The 12,114-nt window shown below is 43.5% G+C and overlaps 1 protein-coding gene across 5 annotated transcripts in view; it reads left to right on the forward strand.

The window, feature by feature from the left end:
* Positions 1 to 12,114, forward strand: part of ODF2L (outer dense fiber of sperm tails 2 like) — a 45,285-nt gene that overhangs the window by 19,490 nt on the left and 13,681 nt on the right. For 4 of the 5 annotated variants that reach the window (XM_082227857.1, XM_082227853.1, XM_082227855.1 and 1 more), the window contains 5 exons: positions 945 to 1,076; positions 2,380 to 2,442; positions 3,117 to 3,188; positions 6,698 to 6,814; positions 9,884 to 10,069. In XM_082227857.1, coding sequence (XP_082083983.1) covers positions 945 to 1,076; positions 2,380 to 2,442; positions 3,117 to 3,188; positions 6,698 to 6,814; positions 9,884 to 10,069 — 570 coding nt within the window. The remainder of the gene's footprint in view (positions 1 to 944; positions 1,077 to 2,379; positions 2,443 to 3,116; positions 3,189 to 6,697; positions 6,815 to 9,883; positions 10,070 to 12,114) is intronic. The other variant, XM_082227854.1, reaches the window with a different exon arrangement.

A 12,114-nucleotide genomic window follows, 5' to 3' on the forward strand; every position in this document is an offset into this window, starting at 1 on the left:
TGCTGCAAAAGACTAACGCAGCTACCCTTCTGGAAATTTTGAATAGGGTATATTGAAATGATGTGTTTTGTGTCTAGCTGCAATTCAACCTGTGGCTCTAGTCCAAGGGCTGGGGAATATTTTTCAGCTGCGTTCTTATCTAAGCAACCTTCCTTGGGCCATGTGCCTAGTGGTGGATGAGGCCAGAGGGTAAAATCAGGTAAAGCAACAAAATTAAATTTTACCTTTGTGGACTAGTTCATATGAACGCTCACACAGCTTCACAGACACCCTCTATCCTCCATTCAGCCAGCCAGGCATCATCTGAGTGCAAGGACACATTCCATTCAGACAAAACACTTGAGATGCAAGCATGGCCAGTGAGGGAGAGTTTTGGGGGCCAGGTTGATAGGCCTGGAGAGCTGCATTTGGACCTCTGGCCTGAGGTGTCCCAGCTTTGCTATCATCTCTGCTCCAGAACCAGTAGTGCTGCTTTGGTTTGGAGAAAAGCTAGTTACAGTGGTACCTTGGGTTACAGATGCTTCAGGTTACGGACGCTTCAGGTCACAGAGTCTGCTAACGCAGAAATAGTACCTCAGGTTAAGAACTTTGCTTCAAGATGAGAACAGAAATCGCGCAACAGCAGCACGGCAGCAGCAGGAGGCCCCATTAGCTAAAGTGGTGCTTCAGGTTAAGAACAGTTTCAGGTTAAGAACGGACCTCCGGAACGAATTAAGTTCTTAACCCAAGGTACCACTGTATTTGTGACAGGCATCATAGCAAAATTGTTTCCTTTCGTTTTGTATTTGTGATCATTCCTTGTGTTCAAATGATGTAAAAGGTTTGTTTTATCAAAACGGTTTGGTTTTAAGGTGGCTACCTGAACAGTGTCACACTGGTTTGCGCAAAAAGAGGGTTTTCTTTTTTTACAAAACAACTTAACTGCGATTTAATATTTTTGTCAGGCTTGTTACGTTTCTGCAGCAGATATGATAAAGATTTCGATGCAAGAGGATTTACTGGTAATGGAGCTAGGGGCTCTCAAAAATATGAAGGGACTGTTACAGCAGCTACTTAGATCAAGCAAGGAAAAAGAAGTAAGAGAGCGTGCGCAGAAACCACAACCAAGTATAGTATTTCTCAACAACAAGTTTTAAGTATTTTTTTTCATTGTTTGAAGTAGAATTTTCAAAGAAGGAGGCGAATTCACAGAAAAATAAAATAAGATGATAATATATCAAGCAGTGTCCTGAGACAAGGAGGGGCAAGCTCTTGAGCTTGTTGGCCCATCCTGATAAGTTTCTGTGCTGCTCTTTGTTTGTGTCTAGCCCAGAAATGGCTTTTGATGAACAAGGTTTCTAAGTCTCTTGCTTTGTGCAGCAGAGCTGTAGCTCTTTCTCCCAGACGGATTTGTCAGCTGGCCAAGAATCCATTCCCCTCGTGCACAGGGGCAAACTATATCCATCCTGCTGCCACCAAAAGATTCCCTGGGTTTGCAGCAGATCTGTTTACAGACCAGCGCTGCAGTTGCCTACATAACAGCATCGAGTTTGAGTTGGTCTTCCTTGCCAGTTGATCTGCACCTGAGGAAAAGGGCTTACCACTTAACACAGCAGCCTGTAAGCTCCCGGTTGGCAAGCAGTGTGCTCATGAAGAATGTCAATATGCAAGCACTTTCTTCACATAACTGCGTATTGTACTTAAAATGCTTTGGCTTATGCTAACACTTGAATCCTGCACGATGCCATGGGGACCCCATTATCAACTTTGCCTGGGCTGGAACACAACCTAGACAAACATTTTCTTATAAGAATTAAACCTTCAGTGCAGCAACGAAGTTGTTCCTGAACTGAAACAGGGCTGAGTTGATATCCACCTGTCCATTCTCTTGGCAGGAAATTTAGTATCTGATAACTTTTTAGAAAAAGATATCTGTTATTCCTATATGTGGAGGGCTGTAGGTTGGGAGAGAGCAGGCAGGTCTCACACGTACACAAACACAGGTCTTTTGAACAAGGGAAACTAATAGTTTTAATTTTTATTATCTTATCATTGGATATTGCCCAGTGAATAGAATACTCCTTTAAACTATTACTTGGATAAGAAAAAATAAGTAGAATATCACTTCTCTCTCCTTTTTTTTTTTAAAAGCTCAATTAATATAATAGACTTGTTGAGCTTAAAAAAAAAGACCTCTAAACGTGTCAGATTTTAATTCACAAAGGAACTTTCTTATCTGCGCTTGTAGTTTTTATTTTCTTAGTCCTTAACTGTAAATAGAGGGTATGGTCACTTGGAATGTTGGGAGTTTTATGTCGTAGGAAGTATGTTAAACGCAATATGTTGTATTCAATATTAAGTGACACTGAATCCGTTTTGTTTCATTTTTCTTATTTTTAGATTATCAGTACACAGATTGAAGATTTGATACGGAAGTTGACTGAAAGCGAAACTGAAGCTGTAGTAAGTTCTGTTCTTTGGGGTGTCCTCATTTCATTTTGTGAAGGCAGCACCACAGCCTGTTTTAGGCATTTTAAGCAGTTGCACATAGGATGAGGGAGCCATGGTGCATGTTGTCCGTTGTATTGCTATTGTTATTATTATTATTAGTGGCAGACACAGGATGGACACTGCAGCAAGGAGATGGCTTGTCCTCTCCCAAGGAAATGTCCACACCTTATTTATAGACAAAGCAGCATACACCACTTTGGGTGGGATTTCCCATCACTTCACCTAACTAGATAGGTGGCAGATACCCAAATCTTACAGATAGTTCCCCTTTTCTGGACCCAGAGCCCAACACTCCCAAGCCGCCAGATAGTGATAACATCAAGGCAAACCAATTAGTTTCTATCAAAGCAAGTGGATATAAACATATATGAGCTCATGGTTTTAACATCTACCTATTAATTGTAAGGTTATCTTGACTACCGAGATGTCATTCTCGGAGCTTCTGGGAAAAGTTCACACAGTGTTTGGACTATTTTTGGGCCTGCTGATATCTAAATGAGCCCTCTGACATGAAAGCCAGTATACTTTCGATCCTTGTTCTCTACCTCCCACTTGAGTTACAAATTCTTGCTCTTTAGCATGCAAATAATAATAATAATAATCTGGGTTTTTTTTCCCCCTTGAAGGAACTCAAGCATGAAGTGCTTCGAAAAGAAAGGTATATTTTAGAGCTTTCTACTCAGCTTCAGCATGAGAAAGTAAGTTAGCATTTCCCTTTGTACAGCTCTTTTACTTCACCTGCCATAAGTTTATGTTTACCAAATTACATGATTTGACAACTTCACCAATCTCTTGTGGTTCCTGCTAGTTCTAAGCTAGATTTTGGTGCGTCCCAATATTTCAGTACGTTAACTTCCAGAATGAGAGTGTAGCTGTGCAGTCTCAGACGTGTCTACTCAGAAGTACCTATATACTTGAGTATCAGCCGAGCCGAATATAAGCCGAGGCACCTAATTTTAGCACAGAAAACTGGGGAAACGTATTGCCTCGAGTATAAGCCGGTTCACCACACCACAAACCTGGTGGTGGCGGCAGCGGTGGAGGAAGAACAAGCAGCCCAAAAGGGCTGCTTTCGGGCTGCTCATTCCTCCGCTGCCGCCCACCTCACTCGAGTATAAGCCGAGGGGAGCTTTTTCAGCATAAAAAATCTGCTGAAAAAGTCGGCTTATACTCGAGTATATACAGTAAGTCCCACGGTATTAAGTGGATCTTATTCCCCGGTATGTAATGTGTTTAGGATTGCAGCCTAAGTATATATCTTTTACTAAAATATGTGTTTTGTTATCCCCTTACCTTTTATTTGAAATGTATGTGCAATAGGATTGTGTTGAATTTGTGGAATGTATTACCGTATTTTTCGCTCTATAACACGCACCTGACCATAACACGCACATCATTTTTAGAGGAGGAAAACAAGGGAAAAAACATTCTGAATGAAACAGTGGATGTATCAATTTTGTGCTTCATGCTGTGGCCACAGACATGTGATCTGATGGTGAATTTGGGCTGACCCAATGCAAAGATCCTGAGGATCCATGTGGATCCATGCTTTTTAACCACATTTTTGCACCATTGCAGCCCCAGGCAACAGTGGGTGCATGATTTTTGGGGGGCAGGCTGTAGCCATGGACATGTTATGTGCTCTGATGGTGAATTTGGGGGGGTGACCCAATGCAAAGATCCATGTGGATCCATGCTATGTAACCACGTTTTTGCACCATTGCAGCCCCAGACAACAGTGGGTGCGTGATTTGGGGGGGGCAGGCTGTAGCCATGGACATGCTATGTTCTCTGGTGGTGAATTTGGGGGTGACCCAATGCAAAGATCCATGTGGATCCATGCTTTTTAACCACATTTTTGCACCATTGCAGCCCCAGGCAACAGTGGGTGCATGATTTTGGGGGGGCAGGCTGTAGCCATGGACATGCTATGTGCTCTGATGGTGAATTTGGGGTGACCCAGTGCAAAAATCCTGAGGATCCATGTGGATCCATGCTTTTTAACCACATTTTAAGTGGGGAGGGAAGGAAAAACACAGAAGGGCTAAGAATGCAGGAGTGGGGTATAACGGGAGGGAGGAAAGGAAGGCAAAAGTTTTCCCCACGCACCCACCCAAGCCAGCCAGCGCTCTCTCTCTCTCTCTCTCTCTCTCTCTCTCTCTCTCTCTCTGTCTGTCTCTCTCTCCCACCTGCATGTTTTCAGTAGCACCGGAGCACAGAGAGGAAGGAGCGACAGTCTGCTTTCCTCTCTTCTTGCCTGGAGGGGAGGGGCTTTCCCTGCTCTTTGTTCCGTTTCAGCAAACACAGCAACAAAACAGAGAGGGTGGGCAGTAAGACCCTGAGGCAGAATGCAGGAAAGCACCCACTTCCTCTTTTCAGGTTTGTTTCCCTTCTCCCTGAAGCGCGGTTTGATTTTTGCCCGATTTTTCGGCTCCAGGGACCACACATTCGCTGCATAACACGCACAGACATTTCCCCTTCCTTTTTAGGAGAAAAAATCTGCGTGTTATAGAGCGAAAAATACGGTAATTGAATTATTATTTCCTCTCCTTGGGTATTGAAATTTTATTGATAGGCAAATGTAGCATTTTATTTTATTTTTTAATATTGCTAGGTACTTGTTCTTATCATCTGCTTGGGGTTTTTTTAATAGCGTTTTTAATTTCTTCTATTAAAGTTAGCTGCTTTTCTTTCGGAAGGGCGCAACAATGGAATGTCTAGGCGCGCTTATTTATAACTAGAATACAAAGCTGGAAATGAATGAACGGCAGCTAAAATCTTACGTTCATTTTTCACATGGTATAGACCAGGGGTCTGTAACCTTTAAGACAAAAAGAGCCACTTGGACCCGTTTCCGAAGGGGAAAAAAAACCTGGGAGCCGCAAAACCATTGCGACATTTAAAGCATGCGCGCCACTGCCCTCCGATCTGACAGCGGGCGGGAAGGTGGCGTTGGGACGGTGTGTGACTAATGCACGCAACGCCCCCATGCGACGTCACAGCCAGTACAGCGCCCACCACAGTGGGGAGTGTCGGGGCGCACAATGCGCCTCCTCCCCTCGCTAGTATCCGCCCCGGAGCCGCGGCAAAGGTGTAGAAGAGCCACATGCAGCTCCGGAGCCGCAGGTTGCAGACCCCTGGTATAGACCTCATCTGAAGACTTCAAAAAACAAAGCCATGTTTCCCCTGCCCGCCCCCCTAATATTCTTAAGAGGGTCCCTTCTGCAGTGGCTGGAAATAGGGAGACAGAAAAAGGTCCTCCTTTCCTTCTGCTCTGCAGACAAGCCCTGGAGTCTCCCTATACCCCATTTCCTTCATATAAATATATCTTTTTGGCACCAGAAGTAACACATTAAAGGCCTATACAACTGATGGCAGAGACACCCACATTGAGTGTCCAGTTCGCAACCCTAAGACTTAGGGGTCCTTCAATGATCCCACTCCAAAATTTGTTTAGATTTTAAGCATCCCTGTAAGCGTCTGAAGTAGATAACGCTTTAACATGTGCTACTTAAACCATCATAATTAACTGGCTAGCATATTTTGAATTAAAGACACATCATACATTAAAAGTACATTCAACAAGGCAACTAAAACCTAAACAAAACATGTTGGGTTAAAAGAAAAGAAAGTTTTCAGGTCCCCAATCCATGCATGTTTTACTTGGGAGAAAGCCCCAATGAACTTGGTTGGGATTTACTTCCGAGTAACTGTGGCCATTTTAATCTGAAATCTTAGGCACAGTACTGCACCCAGAGCTCAGAAACTGCTCATGTTTATGAAATTCCCTGTCGCAAAACGCGCCCAGAACAATGGAAGTTTCGAGCGCTGAGTAAATCAACCAAGGCTTCCCAACTGTATAACAACTGCAACAACAAAGTGACTTTTCCCATTTAAATTAGGCTGCCTGGATGAATATAAAGTTAACCAGGAGGTGACTGTTAAAGGACTCCATTCAGTTCTGGTGCTGAAAACAAATTCTTAGACTCATAACGTACTCAGAGGCAACTTGCTGTTTCAAATCTTGTTGGATGTCTTAATACCAGTCTCCACTTGGTAGATCCCAGGGTTCTAAAACAAAGGAAAAATTGAAGTAGATCTAGCAAGTCTAAAGTCTGCCTGCCCCTTCCATAGAATACGAAAGTTCATTATAGGTGCTGCCATGTAGACATCATAATTTATTATGGGCTTTGTTTTATTATTTTAGGCTAATGTGTTAAAAGCATCTCGTCATTCCGAATCAACACAGTTGGTGCAGACTCACTTGCAATGCCAGATAGAGAGAAAGGAGGCTGAGAATAATCAACTGAGAACAAAATTTAAGGTTACTGGTTTTTGTTGGTTTTGCTTCTTTGATCGATTGATGATGGGGGGTGTTTTTGGCAGTGTTGGGGAGGGTCGCTATGGATTGAAGTTGCCAGTCACAAAGCAGCTATAAAAAATTTAAAAATCTCAGGTGCACTCTCTAAATTTCACAAGAAAAGCCACAAATTTGTTATATCTGTATCAGCCACATTCTGTCAAATAATTCATAAAGCTATATCTGCATTGGCACAATAATTGCTTATTTCAAGAAAACCCCTCTACACCTCCAGTCTGGAACTATAAATATAGTTCAGTTGACCTATGGCCATAAATCAATCATTGCATTTATGAATATCCCACGCCGACTCCGGGTCCACGTAAATAAAATGGGAATGCTTTGTTCATAGAAAGAGTTCACGTGTAATCTCTGTGGACCAATATTCCGAACTGAAGAAGCCTCTAAAATGAGGTCACCAGCTTCTAAGTGTCCTTTATCTCAGGTTGATTTCCTTAAATCTCTACCCCGGCCAAATACTCCCGCAAACCAGTCCCATCACTGGGGACAATCTGCCTTGAAGCTCCAAAGCTCATCTGGTTGTACATCTGGTTGCTTGAAGGTTGGCGGTTCAAATCCCCACAATGGGGTGAGTTCCTGTTGCTCGGTCCCTGCTCCTGCCAACCTAGCAGTTCGAAAGCACTGTTCGAAAGTGCAAGTAGATAAATGGGTAGTGCTCCAGCGGGAAGGTAAACGGCGTTTCCGTGCACTGCTCTGGTTCACCAGAAGCGGCTTAGCCATGCTGGCCACATGACCTGGAAAACTGCGGACAAATCCCGGCTCCCTCAGCCTGTAAAGCGAGATGAGCGCCGCAACCCCAGAGTCGTTTGCTGTCAGGGGTCCTTTACCTTTTTTGTCTGGAGCAAGAGAAAACCCTTGAGCTTGGAGATCAGACAACGTGCTCAGCCTAACCAAGGTTCAGCTCATGGCATTACAGCATCGGGAGAAGTGGAGGAGGACAAAAGTAGCCACGCTCCCCTCCTTAGTTGCTCACACGCTTGCCCTTGAACACTCAGCCATGTTTTGGACTAGCGTGATGTGCATGTCAGGCGCAAAGATTTTTTTTAAGCCGTGAGATGGAGAAACATGAAATAAATAATGCAAAGACTCGCTGTTGGTTATATGAGCTGAAATACTGAGGTGTTAAATTATTTTTTATAAAGAAATCAGATTTAAAAAAATTAATTCATTCATTCATTTCTATACTGCTTTATATTTTTAAGAAAAACCTCAAAGCGCTTTACAGCGTATAAACATCAGTGAAACAATCCAGAACCAAACATTTTTGAAGAAAGTCAAATCTAGAGTGTACAGTCAAAGCAACATAATTAACAGAAAACTAAAAGATTTCAAAATAAAACATTACAAAGGTCAACTACAGAATACATATTCAATGCAAACAAAGTTAACACAAAAAATATCTTAAACATTTCCAAAAACAACAACACCATTGTGAAGTCAAATATAAAATACATATTTAAAACAGCATAATTAACAAGAGAATAAGGTTTTATCATAAGCATGACAAGGCTGTTTGGCAGGCACAAAAAGATGGGGCAAAGGAATCCAATAGTTAGGGTTTGTTGTCAGGCATAGTGATGTCCCTCTGGTCTCGCCAGGAGCCTCTTCGGTAGAGCTGGGGAGTCTGCCCCCCCCCCCGCCCCAAGGCCAGGTGGAAAAAGGCCTTGCGGGGAGCGGCCTATATTTATATTTATACCTGAGATTCCCCATACAGTACCTTCTTTTTTTAAAATGGCCCGTTTTTACATATTGAGAATTGGCGGTAAACTGAATTGCTTTTACAAAAAAACTTACATAAAACTGCTGTTGGCAACCCTTTTCACTGGTAATTTCTTCTCAAAGGTTTCTGTAAGCTTTGTATAAGGATGCTCCAACCGCAGTCAGCTTCCATCTACCTTTAGCCTTCAAATACGTAGGCACAGGATTAGTAGTGCAACTATATAAAATCTTAAGTGCAACCAGACTTTAATATTTGCAGATCTTTTGAAAAATGTAGAACCGCTTGCTGTACAAGCTGGTGTTATACCTATGTTTTCGTGTGTGTGTGTGTTCTGGTCATGCAAGTTGTGAAATGGTGACCTCTTGTGGGGACTGGATAAATAACACCAGTGTCCTCTCGCAAAAGGCAACTTCCGTTTGCCAGCAAACTTTACCTCTCTAGGTCAGGCCTCCACAACTTCTGGTGTTGCCCTTGTGAATTGCCCTTGGACAATATTTGGCTGCGTTCCAGGCCTGCCACAGGCAGATTTCACAGATACCAGTAGCATGTCTCATCAGGGACAGCATCCGTTGGAACACAGGCACGCAGCATCACAGAGGAGGGACCAAACATTCAGAAATACACGCTTGGACAGGAACTCACGTGTAGAGCCACTCGCACGATTGGCATTTCCACCTATTCTGACTCCAGTGCTGGGCTGAGGGGAAATGCTGTTCTTTTTTTTACTCTCAAAGAGCAATTAGGGGTTTTTTCTCCAACCTAAACACTGTGATGCTTTTGTGCTAAGGCTGAATATCCTCTCCAAAGGGTAGCCAGAGGGACCTTTTCTCTCCTGACTGGGAAATACAGCTGCAAATCTGATGGGCTGTTTAGTGTGTCTTGCTGGGTCAGAAATGACCTCCTGGCCCCAGATTAGCCAACCTGCCACTGCAGTTTAAGTCAGTCTACAGAGTTTGACTGGCACCAAGTACTTCAAGGTTCATGTTTTCAACATTGAACAGAATCTTCAAAATACTTCACGTGTTTCGATGTATTTTTTTATTTTAAAAAAACCTTGTTAAACTATTTGAATTAACTTTCACATGTTACTTTAAATCTGTTGTCTTCAATGCTCTGATGAACCAAATCAAGCATCTCTGTTTTGTTTTGTTTTGTTTTGTGTCTTCTGTACTCCAGTTTAATCTTTTATACATACATGCAAGCACAAACACACACTGCCCCCACCCAGCTAATGTCCACCTCAAACTTTTCATGTTTGGAGCATATAATAATCTTCTGTAATTCTGATGCAGACGGTAGAAAAGAACATTACAGAATGGAAACAGCAAGTCGGAGAATATAAGCAGCAGATTTTGGCTGAAAAGGACAGAAGAAAGGAGAGGCGGATTGCTCTGAAAAGGGCAGCTAGTGTTCAGAAACAAAGAGCGGAACTTTTGAAAGTAGCTGTGGAGAGCTTAATTTCCAAAATTAGAGAGAAGGTGAGTGATTGGGGAGGGAGCCATGGTTTCAAATTAATGAATAAACCGTGATGTTAATCTCACAAAGCAGCAACAGGAGACCTGTGGTCCTCTAGTTGTTGTAGGATTTCCAACTCCCATCAACCCCAGCCATCTTTGCCAGTGGTCAGAGATGATGGGATTTGGAGTCCAACAACATCTAGAGACCCGCAGGTTCCCTATCCCTGTCTGAAAGAACGTCAACAACGTCTTGATTTATAATAGTGGGAACTTTCAGGGGCATACTTTGCTTTCTGTGTCCATATTAATAAGTGTACACGATCAGATAATAGACTTGAGATGTGTGCATGTATATACTGGTAGTTTGGGTGAAAGAAAATATCTGAGAAGGTTATGTTCTTTGGTTTGGGGAATCCCGCCTATGTGTTCAGCTCAGCTGGCCTCTGGTTGGCTGGAGTTAGCAAGCCAAGGTACCGTCTCCAGTTGTTTGAGCACACAGGCCCTTCATCAGCCAAAGTAACCAGATGCCATCCTACTAAACTGCGTGTAAAAACCTGAAAACAATCCTTTGGTGCTGGAGATGCGAAAGAAGTGTGGGAGCCCCTGTGAGCTGCCCTGAGGTTTTTCATGGAAGAGTTGAATATAACTTGTACAGTGGTACCTCAGGTTACAGATGCTTCAAGTTACAGACTCCACTAACCCAGAAATAGTACCTCGGGTTAAGAACTTTGCTTCAGAATGAGAACAGAAATCGCGCAGTGGCGGCAGCAGGAGGCCCCATTAGCTAAAGTGGTACCTCAGGTTAAGAACAGTTTCAGGTTAAGAATGGACCTCCAGAATGAATTGAGTTTTTAACCCGAGGTACCACTGTGGGTAAAACCTCAGCGCCTAGGGCTTGTCGATCGCATGGTTGGCGGTTCAAATCCCCGTGGCGGGGTGAGCTCCCGTCTTTCGGTCCCAGCTCCTGCCCACCTAGCAGTTCGAAAGCACCCCTAAGTACAAGTAGATAAATAGGTACCGCTTTATAGCGGGAAGGTAAACGGCGTTTCCATGTGCTGTGCTGGTGCTGGCTCGCCAGAGCAGCTTCGTCACGCTGGCCACGTGACCCGGAAGTGTCTCTGGACAGCGCTGGCCCCCGGGCTTTTAAGTGAGATGGGCGCACAACCCTAGAGTCGGACACGACTGGCCCGTACGGGCAGGGGTACCTTTACCTTTACCACTTTATAGGAAAGATGATGCCACTGAAAACTCATTTCCTACATGAAGAAAACTTGTGAGGTGACTTATTCTGAAATAGGTGTCTAAACCGTTACATTAGGAAGTGCAGCTTTCTCCCGGTTGAAGTGCAGAGTGTTTGATGACCAGGACATTCACAGGGAAACCAAAATTTCCTATTTTACTACCAACCTTCAGTACACTTGATTCCATCAACGGTGTCTCCGAAAAATTTTACACATCACTTAGGAAGACAGGTGAACTAATGCCAATGTACAGGAAGAAGCAAAGATCACCAGTGTCAAAGCAAGTGATTCTTCAACATCAACTTCGTTGGACTGGTCATGTTGTGTGAATGCCAGATTATAGTCTTCCAAAGCAACTACTCTGTTCCGAACTTAAAAATGGAAAGTGTTTATAGACTCTCTCAAGGCAAATCTTTAAAAATGTAGTATAAACACTGACAACTGGGAAACACTGGCCTGCGAGTGCTCCAACTGGAGAACGGCCTTTACCAAAGGTGTGCTGGACTTTGAAGACGCTTGAACTCAGGACGAAAGGGAGAAACGTGCTAAGAGGAAGGCACGCTTGGCAAACCCTTACCATGATCAACTCCCGGCCGGAAACCAATGTCCCCACTGTTAAAGAACGTGTGGATCCAGAATTGGCCTCCACAGTCACTTACGGACTCACTGTTAAGACCATATTTGTGGAAGACAATCTTGCTCGGCTATGAGTGATCATCAAAGAAGAAGATAATTAGGGACAGGAAGCTTCAAGCTGGGGGTGAAATGCAGCCCTGCAGGCTTTCTTCACTCCCCCATCAGCTCTGAATTGTGCTAGTTTTATTC

The sequence above is a fragment of the Podarcis vaucheri genome (genome assembly GCF_965113315.1).
Source record: "Podarcis vaucheri genome assembly, chromosome: 6".
NCBI lineage: Eukaryota > Metazoa > Chordata > Lepidosauria > Squamata > Lacertidae > Podarcis > Podarcis vaucheri.